This window comes from Mesocricetus auratus, unplaced genomic scaffold (genome assembly GCF_017639785.1).
Source record: "Mesocricetus auratus isolate SY011 unplaced genomic scaffold, BCM_Maur_2.0 Super-Scaffold_100003, whole genome shotgun sequence".
Classification (NCBI taxonomy): Eukaryota; Metazoa; Chordata; class Mammalia; order Rodentia; family Cricetidae; genus Mesocricetus; species Mesocricetus auratus.
Window position 1 is genome coordinate 117,098,683 of NW_024429188.1, and position 25,097 is coordinate 117,123,779.

At 42.0% G+C, this 25,097-nt stretch overlaps 1 protein-coding gene across 2 annotated transcripts; it reads left to right on the top strand.

Annotated features, from left to right (window-relative positions):
* Positions 1–10: 10 nt before the first annotated feature.
* Positions 11–23,708, top strand: Nsdhl (NAD(P) dependent steroid dehydrogenase-like). Of its 2 annotated transcripts, XM_013126416.3 has the most exons (9): positions 11–167; positions 1,804–1,925; positions 3,587–3,703; positions 7,326–7,484; positions 13,759–13,905; positions 18,150–18,278; positions 19,790–19,932; positions 21,689–21,791; positions 22,619–23,708. In XM_013126416.3, exons 3-9 carry the CDS (start codon positions 3,629–3,631, stop codon positions 22,949–22,951), a joined length of 1,089 nt encoding a protein of 362 aa, XP_012981870.1. In that variant the 5' UTR covers positions 11–167; positions 1,804–1,925; positions 3,587–3,628; the 3' UTR covers positions 22,952–23,708. The 2 variants fall into 2 exon arrangements, with proteins under 2 accessions (XP_012981870.1, XP_005087723.1); XM_005087666.4 differs by lacking the exon at positions 1,804–1,925 and having other exon boundaries at positions 39–167.
* The last annotated feature ends 1,389 nt before the right edge of the window (positions 23,709–25,097 follow it).

The following is a 25,097-nucleotide window of genomic DNA, read 5'->3' on the forward strand; positions in this document are numbered from 1 at the left end:
CGCCCTGCGAGCGTCAACGGGCTGCGCCAGAGCCCCGCTAGACCAATCAACGTGAGTAAGGAAGCTCGGCTGATCATGGGCTTATACCTCTCAGTAGACAAGGGTGTATGTTCGCTGGTTGCAGATTGCTAACAAGCTGAAGTCAACTGCAAGAGTGCCTAAACCGGGTAAGAGCTGCGTCCTTGCCCTCGGAGGCTGTTGCGTGTGGGAGACAGAGCCGGGAGAAAGTGAGAGGGGGTGGGTGGAATGTTCTAAAACCCGAGATGGGAACACAGAGATTCTGAGGGACCAGGAAAGATTTGGCCGGACTCTTTGGAGGAGTGACTGAATGGGGCAGCTGAAGTCTAGAAAGGGGAGTGGGCATGCTGCGCGTTATGTCAGAAACCGAATCCAGGCGCGTCTTTGTGAATTTAGCTCTCAGGATGATGAATTGGAGGACTTTCTGGGTCTAGGAAAGTCATCAGAATGTGCCCTGTTAGACATGCAGGCTCTCCAGTCACATGAGAAGGAGCAATCCTGGATAAAACTCCTTTTCAAAGCAAAGCCACAGCAATTTTGGAAATGTTGGGTGGATAGAGCAATGTGTGCAGGGGGATGGAGGTACCAGAAGTAACGGGGGTCCAGGGTCAGCTACAGCAGTACCTCAACCGTCACACCTGCTTCCCTCAAGGCATAGAATATTAGTTTGGGGGCATTAAGGACATAACATTAGTCTCTCAAACTGAGAAAGGCCAGAAACTTAACAGCACCCCATAAATGTAATGTAGGCCCTTTACCTTCCTTCCTTGGAGCCATGAACCAGATTCAAAAATTTGTGTCCCATTTGACAACTCTGTTCCCTCCAGCAACAATTCACCCCAGCCCTTCATTGGCAATATGAGCTGGAGTTATCAACAGTCTCCCTGGCATGCAACTCCTCCTATCATACCCACACTGGTACCTACCTCCTCATCCCTGGCTACCTCCCACCAAAGACACTGGCTTCATGACTGATAAACTCTCCTGCATTGACCTTACTCAGCCCCATGAACTTTTTAAAAAATATAATATTTTGATTAATTCTTTGAGAATTTTTGTCACAGATGTATACAATTTTTTGTCATTTTTTTGCTCGTTTGTTTGTTTTTTTCGAGACAGGGTTTCTCTGTATTGTTTTGGAGCCTGTCCTGGAACTCAGTCTATAGACCAGGCTTGGTCTCGAACTCACAGAGATCCCCTGCCTTTGCCTCCCCAGTGCTGGGATTAAAGGCGTCCGCCACCACCGCCCAGCTTTTTGTCATTGTTTTGAGATAGGGTTTCACTATGTAGTACCAGCTGTCCTGGAACTCCCTATATAGGCCAGGCTGGCCAATCTCACAGAGATCCACAGGCCTCTGCCTCCTGACTGCTGGAATTAAAGGTGTGTGCCACCATACCCAGCATTGGCAATGTATCAAAATATTCACTCTTCCTTCCTCCCCTTAACTCCTTCCAGAGCTGCAAACCTCCCTCCCTTCCCTGAACTTTTGCAATCAGTGATCTGAAACAGTCTCTAGTAGCTTGTAGTCTTACGGTTTTATCCCAGTGTATGATGTGGGGGTTTAGCTTGGCTTTTAGTGGAGTCAAAGTTCCACCATAAACCAGACTTGAGGCTTCTGGCATGACAACCATCACAGCCCACAAGCACCTAGGACTTTGTTCTTAAAGGTTCTTTTTTCAGCATTTCAGGGCAGTTCTGTTTTTTTATGTGTGTAAGTGTGTGATCAAAGTGATGTACCAAAATTGCAATATTTTGACCATTTTTGCACTCTATTCCCACTGTAGGGCAAGGACACCAACTCCACTCTAATATTTTCCTGCTGCAAAATTGAAACTCTGTGTATTAGCAGCCCTTCCCTATCCCACCGCTGCCAACTGCTACCAGATACCATCTACTTTCAGTTTCTGTGAGTTTGACTAGCTTGTGGTAGTGGAATCAGATAGTGCCTGCCTCATTTCACTTAGCATGATACCTTCATAGTACATTAAAGTTGTTACATGTGTCAGAATTTTGTTCCTCTTTATGACTGCATAATATCCTGCTGTTTGGTTTAAATGGACTACATTTTGTCAGTTCATCCATTAGTGGAAATTTAGGTTGTTTTTATCCTTTGGCTATGGTGAACAATCCTACTGTAAAGATGAATATAGGAGTGTCAGCTCCAGATCCCCACATAACATTTAGGGGGTTTATACTCTCAAATGAAACTGCTGGATCACATGGTAATTCTGTTTAATTCTGTGAGGAAGTGCCAAACTTCCACAGTGGATAAAACATTTTGCCTTTTGCCTCACATGAGTATGCCAGTTTTTCCATGACCTCACCAACACTTATTTGCTGTTTTCTGGCTTCTTAATGACCTTACTGAGGTTTTGATTGGCATTTCTCTAATGATTGGTAATGTTTCATCTATTTCATGTGCTTACTTACTTGCTATCTTCTCTGGAGAAATGCTTGTTCGTTCAGAGCCATTCCTAATATGCATTTGAACACCCAGTGCATTTCAGACAGCAGGCAGGGGAAAGGGAATACCAGTGGAATTTGACTGAGCATCAGACTAGTTCTGATACTCTAAGAATTCATTGTTGATTCACAGTATTTGCAGTCTCAGATAGATAGGAGGTATATAATTTGAGACAGTGTAGGTTTAGTTTTGACAAAAAGCTGGTGTACTAACACCCATATGATCGTATTTGAGCACTGTGACTACACTAGGGTGGGGCGTGTTACTTTTACTTCCTGTGTCCTCTTTTGACAAGTGGGAGAGGGTATATGCTTTGACAAGTAGTATGGGGTGGGCAGCTATGCTCTGTGTTTCCAGACTGCACAGAATTCATCTCCTAGGTCTTTGTAACACCTGGCTACATAGGATGGTTTAAAATAACAGGGCTCTAAGCCTGTGGGAAACTTTCTCTCTGTAAATCTCACAGAGATTTTTAATGAAAAGGTCACTTAAAATCTCTATCACTGGAAGTTAATGTTGTTTGAAATTGTCAGGCTGTGGAAATTGGATTGGAGCCATTGTAAGACCAAGTTGGTGTTGGCTGCCTGCCACTTCTTTCCCCAGTGACATTCTCTGCATCTTCCTTCATGGGTAGACTATCATTTCTGGTACATCTTGACATTTATACATACTGCATCAGTAAATACATTCTCTGTGTTTTCAACTTGGTATTGTAGATAAGAGAAGAGGGGAGTATATGATTAAGCCTTCACCTTGGCTGCACTTTTCTGTTTGGTAGCATCATCGCACATGGTTACTCTTGTCTCGAGTTGTGAAGTGCTTGTTCGCCACCATTCTCCAGTCGCAAACCAAAAATTTTTTGGTATGACTGGTGAAGGAGGGTTACTTAACTGGCTTCCTGTCCTGCCTGTAAGCCAAGTACTCTGTAAATTAAAGGGCTCGCCATACCCTGGGAGAGCAGCCTCAAGCACAGGGAAATATGCACAGGGTACTTTGGCCAGTAGGTGTAGCTGTGACTCAGCTGTTTATGAACACTCACCCATAACAGCTAAAGATTCTTTGCGTCACATACTATTAATGTCTTTCTCTAATTATGTCTTTAGGAAGAAGAGTTGATTGCAAACAAGACTATAGTTTGATCCATAATGGAACAAGCAGTTGGTGGTGAGTCAAAGAGAGGCCAAGTCACAGGGACACATTTGACAAAAGATACTTCCAAAGTAAGTACTAGCATTAAAAAGCAGGGGAGGCCAGGCTGTGGTGGCGCATACCTTTAATCTTAGTACTTGGGAGGCAGAGGCAGGTGGATCTCTGTGAGTTCAAGGTCAGCCTGAGCTACAGAGTGAGTTCCAGGACAGCCAGGGCTTTACAGGGAATCCCTGTCTAAAAAAACAAAACAAAAAGTAGAGGAAAGCCAAACCATTGATATTACCTATGCATTTTAATATGCACTTAATCAGTTTGTTCAGGCAATGCTGGCTGGTTATGTTTTTGTGTATTATATACCTTTATTTAAGATATGCCAGTTACTTATTGTTGTATAACAAAAAAAATCAGAAAGCAAGGGTTTTAAAAAGCAGTAATTAGACCTGGAATGATGGCTCAGTGGTTAAGAGCACCAGCTGTTCTTGCTGAGGACCCAGGTACAGTCCCCAGCACCTACATGGCAGCTCACAATCATTTGTAACTCTAGTCCCCAGGTCTCCCCTTCTTCTGACTCCTGAATACACTGCATGCATATGGTACACAGACATACATGCAGGCAAAACACCCATACACACAAAGTAATAAAATCATTTTTAAAGTAATAACATCTTTGCTCATTACTCTGGATCCAGTTGGGAGATTTTACACTAGTCTTCCCTGGGCTTGTTCATGTACCTGCAACCCTGCAGACACCTCTGGTGTGCATGTTTCCAAGTACACTCATGCATGTGATGGTAGTTAATGTCGGCTGTCAGCTAGACATGTTGGTTTACCTAGACTTCCTAGTGGAATGGTGGAAGCCTTCCCAGATGGTGACAGTAGCACCTATGATCTAGTGTCTTGAGTCTCAGAAGAGACTTGAAGGAATTGTTGTATCATCATTGTCGAGCCTTCTGGAAGTTCTTCACATAGGTCGGATCTTCAAGTTTACTGTGATGTAGTTCACTCTTGATAAACATTATACTTCTAAAATATGTCTATATCAAGTACTAGGAAATTAGATATTCTCCAAGATGCTTCTGGACCTACCAAATCAATCTAGTTTTGGTGTAGAGCTCAAATAAGGCTTCATGTGGGCATGTTTGGTTGAAAACCTGTGCCCAAAAATCATCATAACTGCTAATATCACCAACCTTTTTTCTTTCTTTCTTTCCTTCCTTCCTCCTTCTTTGTTTCTTTCTTTCTTTCTTTTTGGTTTTTGGTCTCTATAGACCCAGCTGTCATGGAATTTGCTTTGTAGACCAGACTGGCCTTGAACTCACAGATATCTACCTGCCTCTGTGTGACTCCAAAGTGCTGGGATTAAAGGCATGTGCCGCCACCACCCAGCTCTTCAACCTTCTTTAGTGCTTTGGAATATGCTCTTTTTTCCACTGAGTGACTTCCTCAGAAATAAATGTCTAAATGAAAGGATACTTTTAGTCTCATATGCATATTTTACATAGGACCAATTTGGAAAAAAATAAGTCATCCTACTGAAGAAAAAGTAAAATCAGAAAAATTGGAGAAATCCTGGGGCCTCAGAATTAAATTATTTTGTGGTACTGGGAACTAAACATATAGCCTAATAGATATGCTCTGTCACTGAGCTGTACACCCCACTCTCAGCCCATTCTTCCTGTTGTTAACACTATCATATTCTCACCCATTTAGTCCATTCTGAAGTCTCACTACTTGCTTCCTATCCAAAATTTCATTTTGTTATTATTATTCTCTTTTTTATCTGCTGTGGCCACAAAAAGTTAGTGATTATTTCACATGGCCTCCTCACATAGCCTTAAACATATGATTAAAGACATTATTAGCCTTTACATGTTTGACATCTCTGAGCAGAGGATAGTTTGATTCCCACCATTATAAAACTACTGACTAGCCATTGGCTCAGTTGTCCCAAGCAGTATCAGTATAAGGAGGGAATCTATGTCATCCTATACAAGAGTAAATTTATTTACAATCTGGAAATGAGAGCTAGGTATGATGGTACACACCTTTAATTCCATGACATGGGAGATAGAAGCAGATACATCTCAGTAGGTTCAATGCCAGCCTGGTCTACATAAGAAATTCCAGGACAGCCAGGGATACATAGACCCTGTTTCAATTAGTAAGTAAATGCATAAATAATAAACAAATACAAAATTATGAGGGCTTGTTTTAAAAATGTATTTATGTGCATGTCTGTACATGTGTGGTTCATGCAAGTGTGTGTCCAGGTATACACACCCATATGTTTAAACAAAGAGGCTAGAGGAAGATATTGGGTATCTTTATTGCTCACTGCCTTAATTCTTTTAGACAGTCTCTCAACATAATAATTTTTTTCTGTTGCTGTGATAAAATACCATGACATAGACAACTCATAGAATAAAGGGTTTATTAGGGCTTATGATTTCATAGGGATAAAGATCCATCACCATCACTGCAGGGATGTGTGGCAATAGGCAGGCATGGTGGCCAAAGCAGCAAGCTGAGCATTCACGTGTTGAACCACAAGCATGAAGCCAAGAGACAGTACTGGGAATGACAGGAGATTTTGAAACTTCAAAGCCCACCCCTAGTGACATATTTTCAGCAATGCCATATCTCATAAACCTATCTAAACATCATTACCAACTGGGAACAGGGTATTTAAATTCAATATTATGGGGGACATTCTTATTCAAACTACTATACTCTATAAAGTAGAAGATTGCTGTTTTGCCTAATATGGCCTGACTTTTCAGATTGGTGCTAGGTATTTGAACTCATATCTATCCTATCTTTGTATAATAGCAAGAGCATTCTAGTTCCAGCCTCGATGCTCTCTCATGGTCCAGGCTAGGGACTAGACAGCAGGCGGGTAGAGTTTTTCTAAAAAGAGTCTGCGGGTAAGAGGGAAATAAGCCAGCTCACACATGTGTTCCTCTCATGGTTTTTTATTGAGCAGATGTGGTATACTATCCTTCTATTACCCCACTTCCCAGAGTTGCAATTTAACCAAGGAATTAGGTGCTCTGGGGAGGCTGGAATCTAAATACCACACCCAATGCTGATTTAACAGTTCCTCCAAGTTCAGAGGTGGCACAGAAAGCAGAGCCTGAGTGATGAATGGCTCTGTGGTTCTGCCTGGAGATACCAGCAGTGTAACCCTTAATACATGGGCTAAGGAGGAGGGAGTTATGTAGTCAGCCCAGAGCTGCAGGAGCTACCCTCCTTGTGTGCATGGAGGCAAAGACAATCACTGTCCTGTGAGTTTGGAGACAGATGCTTTAATTACAGATTCTCAAATGGGTAGTTTTTTTTCTGACCAGGGATTATCAATCAGGAGCCAGAAGGCATTGCCTTAGGCTCTTTTGCTTGCTTAGAGTGTCTGATGTGATCATAGGAATTTTAATTTTCTTCCACTAAATATAAAACTTAGATTACACCAAACCTACCAGACTAGCCTAGTTTCATTTGTTTTCTCTTCCTCCCTTGTTAAGCCCAGGAGAAGAGGTGACACGTGATCAGACACAATTATACCAAGCTTTTCCCTGATTCGGGCAGTTTCAGACAGACAGATGTGTATGCCATTGCAATGGTTCATGACATGTGAGCATGACCTTTATCACTTTAGTCTTCATACCTCTGATCCTCTTGCCATCCCTCTTTCCTCAGGCTAAGAAGTGCACGGTGATTGGAGGCTCTGGGTTCCTGGGGCAGCACATGGTGGAGCAGTTGCTGGCACGAGGCTATGCTGTCAATGTATTTGACATTCGCCAAGGGTTTGATAATCCCCAGGTGCAGTTCTTTATAGGCGATCTTTGCAGCCAACAGGTAAGGGACCCTCTCAGCCTCACTAATCTTGTACAGGACCCCAAAGGGAAAACCAAGTGCTCATAGGTCAGGAAAACTATAGTTTGAAAAGAAATGTATTTTGAAAAATGTGAAAGTTACAGGAAATAATTTCACATATCATGTTGTCAGTATTCAGGAAGAATAACTGTTTTATGTGCCACGGGGGCTTTATTTTGTCATAGGAGCATGAAAGCAGCCATGGGCCATTGTCCAGTAAACAGACAAGGCTGTGTGCCAAGCAAACTCTACAAAAAATATCGCATCAAACATATTATACATTGTAGCATTCCAACTACTGCCTTAGAGTATACAGATGCTAGGCTATATGGTATTCGTTCATTTTAACTGAGAAATATAGTTCACATGCCATAAAATTCATATTTTTAAAAATTCTATTGTTTTTAGTTATGTGTGTATGTCTGTGTTGTATATACACGTGAGTGCAGGTGTCTGCAGAGGCCAGAGGTCGGTGTTAGATTCCATCCCATATCCACAGGTGGTTGTAAGCCATCTGATGTTGATACTGGGTCTCAACTCAGGTCCTCTGAAAGAGCAGTAAATGTTCTTAACTGCTGAGCCACCTCTCCAGCCCCCAAATTCACATTTTTAAATGTACACTGAAATAATTTTCAGCAGCTCTTCAACACAGTGTAGTCATTCACTATTACCTATTTCCAGAACATCTTCACTTCAAAAAGAATTCTTATACCTGTTCACTTCCGACTTTAGTTGGTTCATCTCTCTGTTCTACAGTTTTCACTGGTGGCCAGCTTTTTTTAACACAATGCTTTCAAGTTCCATCCATGTTGTATGGGGTATTTATATTTTTGGATATTTGTATGTATTGCCAAGTTGTTCTGCAAAGCTGTTGGGTCTGTTTATGGCAGCCATCCGTAGCCATTCCTTTCCCTTCTCAAGCAATTCACTTCATTCCACAATGGTTTCAGCTCCTTGTTGATGATGACCCCATTAGCATTTCTGGTACTATTGTCAAACTGGATGTCTAAGAAAATACAGTCTTACTGGTTTTGTCTCTTCCTTTGCAATTAATGCCCTAGTCCTCTACTCCCATTGTTATTCCCAAGCCCAGACCTGTCCTCCCCAATAAGTCTGTTCTTTCAAAGGCAGACACTGAACTTTGGGCACTGTTTTATCTCTTCCTAGTCCTGCCCTCTACTAGTGCAGCAGGACCAACTCTTGCCATTTCTGTTGTCACTGTCTGTACTATATCCTCACCAGTGTTGCCTCCATAGCCCCTTTGTTGTCCTATATAACTTTCCACCGCCTGACCCATACTCTTCTTGTCATATGTTATCCAGGGTTCTCCAGAGAAACAACCCACAGTGGGAGAGACAGGAGCTGTGCACAGGGCAGGAAGGAGAGAAAGACTGAGATTGAATTCAAAGATTGTGATTGTGGGGGCAATGTGAAGTTATTGGGACAGGCAGGAAACTTGGGTAGAACTAGCACGGTGCCCTGATTAGAACCCCTGCCTCTTATAGAAACCTGCTTTGTTCTTAGGGTCTTCTTCACCAAGAGTTTCAAGGATATTGTTCTTTTGTCTGAGCCAGCTAATTGTTGATACTCCACCACAGTCGCTCCTAAACCAGTGCTGGATGCAGTCACTGGGATGATCCATTAAAATCTCCTTCAGATTGTAGCCTCAGCACTGTTAAAAACCTTCCCACAACTATATCTGATTCCAAAGGAAGACCCTCCCAACACAGCACGTTCTGTTGTCACACTCAGCCTTCCATGTGCAGGCATGGACTGGGGGCAAGGTTCATTAACCAGAGCAGGTGTTTGCCAGACAAAAGTGATAAAGGGTCAGAGGAATAAGGCAGAGCTCTAACAGTGGATCCTGAATTCTGAGCTAAGGAAAGAATTGTGAACATGAGGCAGGTAAAGAACATGGCAGGGGAACACTTAAAAATAATCCCTTTGCCTCAGCCTCCTAGTGCTGGAACTAAAGGCACCTACCCCAGCTGCCAACCAAAGAACCTCCTCTCAATGCACTGTATTCAGTTCCTGGCTCTGCCTTCCAAACAACCAGATGGAAAAAGATGCTTACCAACTGAAAGGGGAGGCTCAAAGTAGTTCAAGATCTACTGTATTAAGATATATTACAGCTGGGCGATGGTGGCGCATGCCTTTAATCCCAGCACTCGGGAGGCAGAGGCAGGCGGATCTCTGTGAGTTCGAGGCCGGGCTGGACCGATATCCTCCAAAACAATACAGAGAAACCCTGTCTCATAAAACAAAAAAACAAAACAAACAAAACAAAACAAAAAAAGATATATTACGTACCACTTTGGGAGATTTTATTTTTATTTTATGTGTGTGGGTGTTTTGCCTGCTGTGTGTGTCTGTGTACCAAATGCATGCAGTGCCTCCAGAGGCCAGAAGAGGGCATCAGATCCTCTGGAACTGGATTTAGAGATGGTTGTGAGCCACCATGTGGATGCTGAAAATTGAACCCAGGTCCACTGGAAGAATAGCAGTGCTCTTAACCACTGAGCCATCCTTCTAGCCCCACATACCACTTTTTAGAGTTGCCCCCATGTCTTTTGGTGTCTTTTGTAGCTCACATGAAGCCTTCAGTTCAGATTGTTGCTCTTTGTAAGTCATCTATCTGGCTTTTCCACTCATGGCTTTAGGATTGACAATATCCAGGCCTCTGTTTTAGTCTTTTATTATATTCCCTCTGTATCTTTGCTTCTGTTGTGTGTTCCTTCCCTTTCTTTATACTGTTATATAGATTCTCTCCTTTATATAACATCTCATGACCATGTCATCTTTACCCTCTCAGATTACTTTCTCTGTGCATGAGGACATGGGCCAGTATGCATGCTTATGGAGGCCAGAGGTTGGCATCAGGTCTCTTTCTAGTAGGTTTCCACCTCATTTTTGAAACAGGATCACTAAACCTGGAGATCATTGACAGCTAGACTGGCTGGCTAAGAAACTCCAGTTATGTTTTTTTTTTGGGGGGGTGGTTTGGTTTGGTTTGTTGTTGTTGTTGTTGGGTTGTTTTATTTTTTTAACATTGATCCTGGGAATCCAATTTAGACCCTATACTTGCAAATCAATCACTTTGCTGACTCAGCCATCTCCTCAATGTGTCATCCCGCCAATTATTTTGAAGCCACTTTTCAACATATCTATTGGCCTATCTGTAAACATTTCAGAATTTGTCTCTAAAACGTAGAAAACATTTTTATTGAAAACATTACATAATCACATCTCAGAGGCACCACTAATAGCTCCTTAATGTCGGGCATTCATTAACTGCTTCATAAGACTTCTGTGTAATTGTTTTTCCAAATAAAGAGTTAAGTACAATCAAGACAACTGTATTTGATTAAAATGTATTAGTCTCTTAGTTCCCAAGATGCCTTAGTGTGTGCACTGACTTAGTGGTGCTTGCCGTGTTCATCACCAGGCAGCATTTCCTGGGGTCTGGATTTTGTTAATTGAGTCTCCATGGCACCAGCATGTCTCTGTGCCACCTGATGTTTCTTGTGAGCTGGTAGATCTAGGACTGCATTGTCCAGTAAGGCAGCCGCTGGACACATATGGCCATCTAGCACTTCAGTTGAGATAAGTCTACAGTGAGAGGCACTTTTAAAAACATGTTGATACCAATAAGTATCTCAATAATTTTATGTTAATTATGTCTAGGTGCTATAAAATCTGGACTTGATAGAGTTACACACATATTTTGAGACAGGGTCTTGCTTTGTAGTCTAGTTTACCTTGGAAGTCGCTGTGTGAAGGATACACTAATTCTTTTGCTTCCACCTCCCAAATGCTGGGATTGCAAGTATGAGGCATCACACCCAATCTCATTTATTTCTATGAAAATAAAAACTTGATGGGTGGTTCAGGTCACCCCATCCTGGTGCGTCATGACTGCAAACCCCTGTGCTTCACACACACACACACACACACACACACACACACACACACACACACACACACACACACACGAGAGAGAGAGAGAGAGAGAGAGAATATATTTATTAGAGATACTAAATAGAAGAGTGAGTGTTTTCATCCATATTTCCTAGTTCACAGCTCCTTCTCTAAGACTGACTATAGAAACTACAATTCATTTTTCTAAAGATGAGTTTTATGCTCTTCTCTGCACCCAGTATCAGAAGGGATCCATCCCCATACCTAGGAGGAAGGAATGCTACATAGAGCAGTCAAGAAGAATCTGACCAGACAGGCCTTGGTGGGTTTCCTTATTTGCTTTGCTTATGCCTGTGCTTCAGTCATGCTTGTATCATGAGACTGGAGGCTGGAGCACCCAGTGTGGGTGTGGAAGGTCCACACCACTCCCTTAACTCCTCACCTTGTACATCTCTTTGCCTTTATCCTTTGTAATTCCTTTATAATGAGTCAGTAAATGTGTTTACCTAAATTCTGTCATGCACAAGTTAAAAAAAACCATAAAGGGAATCTGGGAGTGTGGATGCATAAATTTTCTTATCTAGCACATTATTAAAGGAATCTATGCATCCATAGTTACTAAAAAGAAAATTTGGGTAGACAGAGATCTGTTTGGCAGAGGAATGGCAACTCAATAAAATGTATAGGGGGTCTTCAAATGAGAATGTCACCATTTTCTGAGAAATGCTCCAGGACAGAACCATCAGTAGATGCTGTAAACAGCCCTTGGATGTATTACCCCCACAGATTTGGTAAGAATCTGGAAGCCATTACCTTCATTGAATGATCCAACTTGGCATTAAACAGAAGTGTCGTGATAAGAACACACTAGCACTGATGTGGAATGCTTGCCAAAAGTATTAAGCCCGAATGTAATTATGAATGAACAGACAAGTGTAAATTGAGCAGAAATCCATAAATTAACCTCCCTGATCCTGTGAAATATTACAGTGTTAAAAAAAAGGCAGAAAGCAAAACTTAGTGATTGTTCCAGATTAACAGAAATGTAAAAACCACAAGGTCCTTATATATGCATGGTCCACATTTGGATCCTAAACCCCCAAATAAAAATAGATATAAAAGATATTATCTGAATGCTTAGGGAAACTTAAATATGAAGTAACTATTACTTAAAAGTAGCTGGGAGATAAGGAGATGGCTCAGTGAGTAAAAGTACTTTCTATAAAAGTAGTAGTTCAAATCTCCCAAACCCACAGTAATAAGAAGCTATACATGGTCATGAAAGCCAAGCATTAGAGAGGTGGAGATGGGTGAATTTCAGGAACTTGTTGGCCAGCCAACCTACCTGAAACAACAAGGTATCTTTTAAAGTGTGGGAGGTGGAAACAGACCAGTTTCTGTGAGTTCGAAGGCAGTGTGGTCTACATAGCAAATTCCAGGCCAGTCAGAGTTACATAGTAAGATGCTGTCTCAAAAAAAAAGGAGAAGGGAAGACATCCACATCCTCTTCTTGTCTGCAGACATGTGTACACACACGAGCATACATTTAAAATTTAATTTTAAAAAGAATATCCTATGTGTTAGAATGTGCCTACTGTTCATCATTTGATAGTTATTTGGGCAAAAGTCTGTATGCTTAGAAGATGACACCTTATTCTCAAATGGTTTCCCAGCACTATAATGTTTGTGCATAATGACAAAGGATTTTATGGCATCTGGTTATTTTCTTTCTTTTGATGATAACCATAAATTATACCTAAAGCCTACTTTGTGGAGATTTGGCACTATAGTTACATTATGTCATTCTGTTCATTTAGCCCCTCAGATCTTTTTTCCTCAAGAGTTAATCAGCTATGAAATGACCAAATTTCCTCTTCTTTGGCTTAGTAGGAGTCTTTGTATGTTTGTTCTTTAATCTTAAGTCCCTAGTATGCTTGGAGAGCCTCCTTACTTCACGATAAAATAAAACAAGGTCTTCCTAGTTCACTGAGTGAGTTAACTGTCCCAGATATCCAGCCGCCTGTTTGTCTTAGGAGGTTCCTTCTAGAAGTAAGTGAAACTGACTCACTTTGTACATCTTCCAGTTACTGCATTGTCTGGCTTCTCATACTCCCTTTTTATTCAGGTCAAGGTAATTAAATGGGGCAATTAAAAGAAAATGTGGCTTTATCCCACATGTTCCGTGTAGTTTGAGTCTTTTAAAAGAGTCTATTTCTGTGTTGCTTATATAATTACAAAAACCCAAAAGACCTACAGGCCAAAGATGGCAAAGAATGTGAGAAGGCTGTTGACCTGCCCTAGGCTGGAATGATTCTTTTGTGTTTGTGTGCTTTTCCAGGACCTGTACCCAGCTCTGAAAGGTGTAAGCACTGTTTTCCACTGTGCATCACCACCGCCATCCAGTAACAACAAGGAACTCTTTTATAGAGTGAATTTCATTGGCACCAAGAATGTCATTGAAACCTGCAAAAAGGCGGGGGTTCAGGTAAGGGGAATGCTGCCGTGACTAGTATCAGGAGCACATGCTTGCTCTTTCAGAGGGAAGGGAGGTGAAGTGGTTCCTGTTACTGTCTTTCTGGGCTTATCCAGGGTTGCCACTTTTGTATTGAGAAGATACTAAAAATTAAGCTCTAGGTACCAGTTGATATCACAGAGGGCCATTTGGGGTTATACTCTTCCAATACAGATAGACCAACTGAGTCCTCAGATAAGCTAAGGCTTATTGTTCTTAGCTTAAAGAGCTATGAAATTTAGACATTGCTTATTTTCTGTCTTGGAACAGCATGTACATAATGTTGCCAATATGCTTTTTAACCACTGTAACCCTTTTTCAAGTATGCATTCAGTGATTATTAACCATATTCACTTCATTGCCCAACCATTTTCACTGTCCTCTAGCCACATAGCAGAAATTCTGCCTTCTTTTGCCCTTCCCTAGCTCCTGGCAGCCACTGTTCACTAGTCTATCTCTTTTATTACTTTGGAAAGTGCACATGAATGCATTCAAACAGTTTTTATCCTTTTGTGGTGTGGTTATTTTACTTATCACAGTGTCTGTAAGGTTTGTCCACATCATAGAATTTCCTTCATTTTTCAAGGATAATACTCATTTATTAATGGAGACAGACTAAGGAACACCTCCAACATAGACCCCTAACCTGCTCGCGCGCGCGCGCGCGCGCACACACACACACACACACACACACGCACACACACACGCACACGTTAGTGAGAGAGACAGAAAGACAGACAGACAGACAGACAGAGACAGAGAGAGACAGAGAGAGAGAATAAGTATTTTATTTATTTATTCAACCATCAGTAGACATTTGTGTTGCTTTTACCTTTATACTGCTATGAGTTAATTATGCTTCTGTAAATGGAAACTACAAATACCTGCCTCAGTCCTCACTTTTGGTTTTTTCCTTTTGTTTTTTCAAGACAGGGTTTCTCTGTGGAACAGTTCTGGCTATCTTGGAACTAACTCTGTAGACCACGCTGGCCTTGAACTCACAGAGATCCTCCTGCCTCTGCCTTCCCAGTGCTGGGATTAAAATCATGAGTCACTACTGCCCGGCTTGCTTTTGATTCTTTTGAGCCTACCCAGGGGTGAGATTCCTGGATCATAAGGTAATTTTGTGCTGAACCTTTTTTTTAAAAAATCATCACATTGTTTACCAACCTGCTTTTATTTTAAAAGAAAAAAGGAAAGCACTGTTGATTATATCTGATAGAAACATATCCTGACTTGTGCCTAAGGGCATACAAATTTTGGCCTTGTCAGCTTATAATACTGTTAGAAATTTGGTGCCTACAATGACCTTAATGGAACCCAGCCTCCAGGTGCAACAGTTCATTTGCTTATTTGCTGCATGCCACAAATACTTTGAAACTGAGAAAAAGTGTACAGAGAGCAGGAACTGTTCTCCTCATAATCTTCCTGGGTACTTTTGGCCAGTTCCCAGTAATCAAGTGACCCGACAGGAATGGATGAGAGAAGAGCTCTTCTGAATTCCCATCAGTTAAAATTCCCATTGGCTAAGCATATTACATCTGTAAGCAGCAAAGAGAGAGATGGATGCCAGTATTCAGTTGACTTCCTCCTTTCTTCCTGTTGAGGACCCAGCCCATGATCCCATTCAGGGTGAATTTCCTTCCCTAAACTAAAGCTCTCTGGAAATGCTTTCATAGGCTTACCCAGCAGTATGTCTCCTAGAGGATTCCAAACCCCATCAAGTTGACAGTCAGAACCAACTGCCAAAGCAACTCAGCTATGCTTTACGCTTGACAGGAACTTTGCTGTGCTACATTTGTCACCTACTTTTTTTCTTAGGTAGCCAAGGGTGAAGCAAAGTCTTTGGTAGTAAATAAAAGAGATGGAAATTAAAGCAGACCCTCTGCTGCCAAGTTCTAGACACTCCACTCCAGGAGTTCTGTGAAGCCCCACGCTGCTGTGGGTTAAATCAAAGGCACAGAACAATACAATGGCAGTGTTTATTACTCGCATAACTGAAGCCGCCTGGGCCCCTTCCTCACTGTCACTGTTCCTTCTTCACCCATGTCAGCAACGGTTCTGAATCTGGGCTTGTTGTTTCTGTTAATTCCATACACTTGCAGTATAAAGTGTTATCTTGCATGTTGTAGAACTTTATACCAATCATGTGCTGAACATGCCTTTCTGAAACTTTTTTCCATTCTGAGCTTTATGCATCTTGATATATATAACTTTTGTTTGTCCTCTGAGGGGGTAGATAGCTTGGTGTGTAAGGCCAAACAGAAATTGATTTAAGGAACTTATCTCTAACACCAAAACCAAAAAAAAAGTCTTCAAAGCATTTTATCTCAAATATTTAAAGTGTTACTTCCCTTATTTAAATCTAATTAACCAGAAATCTACCATTATATGCAACAGGGTCAAGATTGATTGTTTTCCAAATAATCAGTTCAGCATTCTGATGGCTTAATTCAACCTTTGAGTAAATATATGCTGCCTGCAGCATACTTTGGACATCCTGTACTGCCTGAGTCTTTTCCTAGGTTTTGGTATGTTTGTTTGTTTTCGTTTTTAGTTTTTGAGCTTTGGAGGCTGTCCTGGAACCCACTCAGTAGACTCGAATTCAGAGAGATCCACCTGTTTCTATCTCCTTAGGTTTTCTGTCTACTCCACTGATCTCTGTCTGTCCTCTCATGTAGGCTCTACCTTAGCATATGTATCAGTATCTAGTAGGACACACTCCCTGAAAAACTTCTTCAATGATCCCTTAGTTGCTCTGAGCCTTTTGTTCAAATTTTCTCATCCACTATAGAATCATCTTGTCAAGTTCCTTGATGAAGTTGGCTGGGATTGTTACTGCAATTGCATTTATGTTCTGAGTAATTTTTAAAAAGAGCTGATGTCTTTCTAACATTGAGTCTTCTACCTATGTTTGGTATTTATTTGTGTGTGAGTATTGTGAGAGTATGTGTGTGTGTATGTACACATACGTGTACAGGGGCTTTCAGAGGCCAGAGGCATCAAATCCCCTTAGAACTGGAGTTACAAGTGGTTGTGAGCCATATAATCCAGGTGCTGGGAACCTAACTCAGGTTTACTTCAAATACACTAAACCCTCTTAACTTGAGTCATCTCTCCAGCTCCTATTTTCCTTGTATTGATTTTTAATTCAGCTAGTTTGCTGAACTCTTAATATTTTCTGTAGGTTTGCCTATATGCTCTGTAGACTTGCCCATGTTTTTTTGTGTAGGCATTATATTTTTTTATTTCTGTCATCTATTAATACAGCTGAGCTCATCCTATGGGCCACGATCCCTTTGGTAGTCAAATGACCCTTTCACGGGGATCACATATTAGCTATCTTGCACATCAGATATTTACATTACAATTCATAACAGTAGCAAAATTATAGTTATGAAATAATTTTATGGTTGGGGGTTACTACAACATGAGAAACTATATTAAAGGGTCGAAGCATGAGGAAGGCTGAGAAACATTAGTTTGGTTTCTTGTTTTTAAAAACATTATAAATTGGTGTTTGTCTTCTACCACTGTGACTAGGACTTGTAGAATGATGTAGAATAAAAGAAATAAAGGTATAACTAATGGAGCTAATTGTGTCGGTATCAGATGAACTGCCCTTAACCAAAACAATGTAATCTGGGGACCTGCAAAAGAGAGCACCCTCCTTCAAAATATAGCTAGCTTGCTTGCCTGCCTGCCTTCCTGCCCTCCCTCCATCCTTCTTTCCTTTCTTTTAACATGGTTCTGTGAACTGAACCTTGGGCCTTATACATGCTGGGTGCTTGGCTCTACTAGCAAAGCATGACTTAGGTGCATAAGCATATGTTTGTGTTCACATGGCAAGAGTACACAGTGGGATTTTGCAAACAGAAATTTCCCTACAGGTTGGTAGTCCATCCTTCCCTCCATAGAGATTCTCTCCCATAGAAATCTACCATGAATAGTGTTAGTTTTGTTTTCTCCTCAGACATGATAGGATGGGAAAAAACAAGATCCTCTCATTTTAGATTATAATACCAGAATGTGTCTAAAGTCTCTATGGCTACAAAGGTGGTGATCTTTGGGTTATCTTAGAAGACTTAAAAGAAAAGGCACTCCAGCAAGTGACTTGGAAGTGCCTTGTGGATGGGGCTTGCTCATATATGACCCTTAGGCAGTTGGAATAGCAATAATTCCTGACTTGTGTTTTACTTTAAATCTTTCTCTGCCAGAAACTCATTTTAACCAGCAGTGCCAGTGTCGTCTTTGAGGGTGTTGACATAAAAAATGGAACTGAAGACCTCCCTTATGCCATGAAGCCCATTGACTACTACACAGAGACCAAGATCTTGCAGGAGAGAGTATGTACTTTAAAGCCAGTTAAATGAACAAATACATCAACTGTCTCCATTCATAAGAAAAAAATGCCTGTGAACATGGGAAAGTTAGTATTTTGAGACCTAAGTACTCAACATGAGATGTAAATTCATGTGTGGAATTAAATTTCAAGAGGACAGAATGACTTGATGTGGCCAGATACTATTCTCAGTATTTTATGGGGACTATATCATTTAAACTCAGAAATGATCTAATATGACAGGCACTCTTACCATCTCCAGATTATAGGAAAATACACAGAGGGATCCAGTCTTCGTTAGGGATCCCACAATTTCCATGTGACTGTATTGGGCAGAATTGTGGGCTGAGCATTCAGGTTTCTAGGACACTAGAAATTCTGTACTGCAGGTTGGGGTACCCCTGTGCCCCCACAGTTATTTAGGCAGCAGTGCCTTATGTTTCCTAGGTCTTTGCAGCAAATCACACACTGAGGTTTGCGCTCCAATACAGTACTTGTAAACTGAGGCTCTACACTGAACTGCTCTGCTTGTTCTCACTTCCATCTCAGAGTAGGACACAGTCACACAGAAATCACAGCAGAGCCTGATCTCACCTAGTTAAGAAGTTCTATGTCTAGGCTATGCCCTCCTGCTCCTACCATGGACCTCCAGATAATATTAGTTTGCTCAGAGGCCCTGTGCACTGTCACCTGTGGTGCTGGGCTTCCAACCCTCAGCTGAGTTGGCTCATGATCTCATGGGCTCAAGCCATCAACATGTCACTGGCATGGACTTTTGGATACTCAACTAGAAGTCAGAAAAACTGGAGATGACTTCAGCAGTAGCTTACCTTGTTTTCCAGATCAACACACTTTAAATCCCCTTAATAATAATAAGCCATATTTGGGATTGGTCTAGCAATTCTTCAAACTCTATAGAGATAGCCATGTCAAAGGCCATTTGAAGGCTTAGTCATTCCCCTCAGCACCACAAACACTTAGCAGCATTTGAGGGGAGTTGGGTCAGGAAGCTCTGGTTGCCAGTCACTCCATTGATAACTACCTTAAAGTAGCTAGGACTATAATCTGTCCTTGTGCTTGCAAGACAAGTGCTTTGCTTACTGAGCTAACTCCTCAACTGTATGTGCCTGTTTTAGACTGAACTGTTTGTTACATAGTGAATGAGTATACTTGAAGCCTTGTACATGCCACTGAATGCAGGAGCTCTTTTGGTGGTAGCAGCCTTACTGGAGGCTCGAGCTTACGCTGCATGTGTACGTAGCCATTGAACACAATCTGAGATTTCTCAGGTGTTAGCCAGTTTTCTCCTTCACTGTTGGTTTTCCGTGGATAGATGGGATACAGAATTGTAATGTAAGATCTTGTCCCAAGGCATTCAACTATCCAGTGGCCTGCACGTATACCAAGTATGTCATTGATCTGTCTCCTAACGGGAAGTACTCCACACATAGTATGGTACCATCTTAGATCAGCAGAAGTCTTACAGTGGACCCTTTCTCTCCTACTCTCTTTCAGGAAGTTCTGAATGCCAACAACCCTGAGAAGAATTTCTTAACCACAGCCATTCGTCCTCATGGCATTTTCGGCCCAAGGGACCCCCAGTTAGTGCCCATCCTAATTGATGCAGCTAGAAAGGGCAAAATGAAGTTCATGATTGGGTAAGACAACTACCATTGTTCATTCTGTCCCCTTCAGACTGTGTGAGCACACATGCAGATAATAATTTGAGCATGCCAAGCAGCATTGTATAATAGTCTGAATCTGTTCAGGTTTCTGTACAAAATACTATAGCTTGGATAACTTCACAAACAAGAGTAACTCACAACTTACAGATCTGGAGACTGGGAAGTCCACGGTCAGCCATCAGCAAACATTGTGTCTAAGAGTCTAATCCTCTTACCTGTTGTGTACTTTATGTGGCTCAGGGGACAAACAGGCTCCCTCAAGCCTCTTTTATAAGGGCATTGATCCCATTCATGAGGGCAGAGCTCTTAATGGTCTAATTGCATCACAAAGTTTCCACCTCAGAACACCAGCACATTAGGAAGTAGGTTCTAACAAGAATATAGAGGGAACACAAACATTCAGACCATACATGTGGCATTCTCCATTGTCCTCCATGTTGATTTCCTGGAATGACCATCCCAAATTCCCACAAATAGTTCTTAAAACAACAAAAACTGATTCTCGGTTATGGAAGCCAGAAGTCTTTAATGCAGCTACTGACAGGACTGGCTCCTTCTGGCTGCTGTGAGAAGAACATGTTCCAGGTCTCTATGGGCTCCTCCTTGCATGCCAGTGCATTACTCCTACCTCTTCCTGCCTTTACACATGACCATCTTCTGTGCTGTGGCCAAGTTTCCCCTTCTTATTAATACATCGGTTATTGAGCCGTAACTTCTACCCTAGTCTGACCTTAACTGATTTCATCTGCAGAGACCCCATTTCAACATAAGGTCAACTCTGCAATTTCCAGAGTGATAGAAGTTTTGGAAGGATACTATTCAGTTCTGTATACTCTTTCAGGTACACTGGGAAAAGATGTGTGTCCCTGCTTAGAAATTAAAGAAACTAGCTGGGTGGGTGGTGATGGTACACACCTTTAATCCCATCACCTGGGAAGCAGAGGCAGGCAGATCTCTGAGTTTGAGGCCAGCCTGGTGTATAGAGCGAGTTCCAGGACAGTCAGGGCTAAACAGAGAGACCCTATCTTGAAAAAATAAAGAAGCTGAGGCTCTGGAGAGAAGCAATGACCCTTGACTCCTTGCATATGCAAGGCAGTTAGTGTGTTTAAAAGTAGAGAATGACAGCAGGTGTTATTAGGTGCTAAACATGCCCTTTCTTTTCTTAATTTTTTTTCAAGACAGGGTCTTAACTATGTGGCTCTGGCTGCCATGGAAGTCACTCTGGAGACCAGGCTGGCCTGAAACTCAGATATCCCCCTGCCTCTGCCTGCCAAGTGCTAGGATTCAAGGCGTGTGCCACTATGCCTGGTGCCTTTTACATTTTTCCCTCTTTATCTCTGTGTCATGTCTTCCTTTACTTATTAAATCTCATTGATGTTCTAACTTAAGACTTTCAGGGATTTCAGAGATAGCAAGAGAAAACTGGAAGACCATTGGCCTGGTGTATCCTGGAAAAGTGGTCAAGATCTATACCCCCAAATAAAAGCCCAAGAAGACACACTGCTGCTGATTATGCAGAACACCAGAGTTTCACATTCACTGCTTGGTCCTTCAATATCTCCCTGCCACAAAGGTCCCAATAGTTCTGCATGCAATCACTCAAGTGTACCAGAGGCAGACGCTGTTAGTCTAGAAGTAGGTTAATCTCTCAAATGTCTCAGTGCCAGCGCTTTGTGGGGCTGACAGCCAAACACTCACCAAAACGGAAATACTTCTTGTGTACCTACAGAAATGGGGAGAACCTGGTGGACTTCACCTTCGTGGAGAATGTGGTTCATGGCCATATCTTGGCAGCTGAGCACCTATCCCAAGATGCAGCGCTGGGTGGGAAGGTAAGACACTTGCTTCTCCCAGCACTTTAGGACCCACTGGGAAGTTCTACATCACTGCAGCATCACATTACTTTGGACAGCCAAAATCTAGGACCCAAGCTTCAGGACTTTGTTCTCTAGAACCCCCATGCTTACTCCAGGCCTGGTCACGTGTGTATTAGGCAGATGCTTACTTCTCCCTTTTCTCCTCATATTTCAGGTCTCTATCCTCCCTCACCACCCACACATGGCTCATATGGCTTAGGCCTGCCAGTCCTCTAGCAGGGGATATAAATGGAGTCACTCAGAAGTTAGCAGAGTTGAGAGGCCTTCCCCTCCTCAGGCTCACTGTCTTCCTTGTTTCTCACCGCTAACTCTGTAATCCTTCTGAGCACTCATACTGATTTCTCCCTGTGAACCTTTCCCATTTTCCCACTTACAACTTCTGGTTTAGAACAAGCTACATGTTTGAAAGATCTGGTAGGGACTATTTGTTACATGTAGAGTTTTACCATGGCCTGTAATGACCAAAAGTAACTTTGTAAGTGCAAGCTAAACTTTACTTATAGTCCTGCCCTCTTTGCAGAATCTGTATCACCTTCCCTCTCTGCCCTTGTACACTGCCCACTCTGAGAATCTAACACAGACTGTGATACAGTGCAGCAGCTAGGCATGTAAGGCCTCATAACACACATCTCACCTTTTAGTGCCCCTACAAAAGAGATAGGGCAGGGAGGACAGCAAGAGTTGTAAATGGAGCCAGCAGCTAGATGAACTTGGAGACCCATGTGTGGCATGTTCACCCCAGCAGCTGTGTAGACCTCACTAACTTTGTGTTCCTTTACCAGGCATTTCACATTACCAATGATGAGCCAATTCCTTTCTGGACATTCCTGTCCCGCATGCTGACAGGCCTCAATTATGAGGCCCCCAAGTACCACATCCCCTACTGGGTGGCCTACTACCTTGCTTTCCTGCTCTCTCTGCTGGTGATGGTGGTCAGTCCTCTCATCCAAATTCAACCAACTTTTACACCAATGCGTGTGGCACTGGCTGGTACATTCCACTACTACAGTTGTGAGAAAGCCAAAAAGCTTATCGGGTACCAGCCACTGGTCACCATGGATGATGCTGTGGAAAGGACAGTGCAGAGTTTTCACCACCTGCGGAAGGGCAAGTGATGTGCCCCAATGCCCTCAACAATAAGTTTTTCTTCTCTCTTCTGATGAACCATATCCTTACATGAGTTTCTTCTGAGCTACGGCACCTTGCTGGTTAGATGATAGCATACCCGACTCCCTCCATGAGGAGGTGACAACAATAGGAGACATTTCTTCCAGGATAGCATTGGCCTTAAAGCAGGCAGATGCATAATCTACTGCTTTAGTTGTTCTCTCTCCTTCCCCCTGCTTCTCTCCTGTGTCATTATCGTAAAGACAACCCTGAGTATACCAGCATTAAACTGAAAACCACAAGATTAAACCAGAAATTATAAACACAGAGTAAGACCTCAGACATACATTTCATATGATCACAGTAGAATTGTTAGAAGTGTTGATGACTGTAACCCCCAATCCCCAGTCCCTAAAAATAAATCCATTTCTGGTTCCTTGCTGCCTTGCAGCTCACCTCACCGAACATATCAGGCCATCTTCCAAAGAGTGCAGCCCCTTTAACAATATCCCATGTTATAAGGAGCTGACCAGTTCACACAGCACACAATGTACAATGTTAGCACACACTGTATCACCACTGACAGCTAAAGACAACCACTAGATTCTGTGGGTAATGGGAAATGTTTTATGGAAAAACAATACAGGCAGATGCTGTTCTCTGAAGTCATTAAAATGTATTCGTCAAGAATTCTAGGTTGTTCTTCATCATTGTTCAAAGGTAGGAAGGCAATTGGGTGAAAATAAAATAAAAGTATAAAAGTCATACAGTTTGCATTGCTGGCTTATTAGCTCTGCTTGGGGAAACACCATGCTGAGCTGCCAAGATATTCAGAAATAAATGTGAATAAGGCCATCTTTGCCCATGAAGCTTACAATAATGGAGTTATATGTATAAACCCCTGAATTATGATAAAAATTGATGCACTTATGTAAGACAAAGTGAAGTAGCATGTTTTCTGCATTGAGGTTAAACTTGAAGGATGGAGAAATGATAAATGATGGAGACCCACCAATTGGCATTTCAGACTAAAGAGATCAGTCTCAGGCAATAGCTTTCAGCAGCATGTTGTGTTTCTTGACCATATATGAAATAATAGTGTGTCTTGCACTTACTGGTATAACTTCACTTCAGTACAGGACACAAGCAGGAAGGCTAGTTTGGGAAGCACTAGGACATTGGTCAAGCTAAAGAGGAAGGCAGGGAATAACCTTTATTCTGTAGATCTAGACAACCTGTGGTGGTTCATGCAATTAAGGATTTACTCAGTGGAGGACAAGGATCCAGAAAATCTTCCTGACAGCCCTACATGGGGACCAGAGAGTAATAAGTAGCATAGCAATGAGTTAGAACTGAACATTTAATGGACATACTTAGAAAGGAATCAGAATTAAGCACAGAAAGGAAAGATGCACCTGAGATGGGAACAGAGCTTAGGAGTTGCTCAGAAGAACTGGGTAAGAAGGCCATAGATCTAGGTAACAAATACTGAGAACCAAATGCCTTAAAATTCCTTCAAAAATTGTCAAGCTCAATTGACCAATGCATTCTTCCTTCTATTTTGTAAGCCTTCTGTCACTGTGACAAAATACCTGACATCAACAACTTGAAAGCAAGAAATGTTTGAAAGAACTTACTCTATGGTTGGTTTGCTCTGTTGCGTTTGGGACTGTGGTGCCCTATCCCATTCAAGGACATACCTCAAAAACCTAATTTACGGCCGGGCATTGGTGGTGCACGCCTTTAATCCCAGCACTCGGGAGGCAGAGGCAGGCGGATCTCTGTGAGTTCAAGGCTGGGCTGGACCGATAGCCTCCAAAACAATACAGAGAAACCCTCGTAAAAACCAAAAAAAAAAAAAAAAAAAAAAAACCTAACTTACTCCCACTAGGCTATACCTGTTAAAGGATCTACCACTTCCCAGCCACACCAGGAGATGGAGTCCAAACCTTCAACATACAGTCCTGTAGGAGATATTCAAGACTCAAACTGTGGCTTTTGTTTACTTGTGTAGTCCACATATTTTCACTGGGTGCTGCTCTGAGCTTGTGCAGTGAGTAATAGATCCTGCCTGTCTGGCATGGACGTTGTAGCAGGACCACACACCTAATATATAACAGAAAACTGTTGAAAATTTTAAGAGGAGGAAATTGA

Bases quoted from the DNA above. Each gene is read 5' to 3' on its own strand.
- Nsdhl (XM_013126416.3), top strand. From the start codon at position 3,629: ATGGAACAAGCAGTTGGTGGTGAGTCAAAGAGAGGCCAAGTCACAGGG. The intron at 7,485-13,758 runs GTAAGGGACCCT...GTGCTTTTCCAG, and splicing joins GCGATCTTTGCAGCCAACAG to GACCTGTACCCAGCTCTGAA. The intron at 13,906-18,149 runs GTAAGGGGAATG...TTTCTCTGCCAG, and splicing joins GCAAAAAGGCGGGGGTTCAG to AAACTCATTTTAACCAGCAG.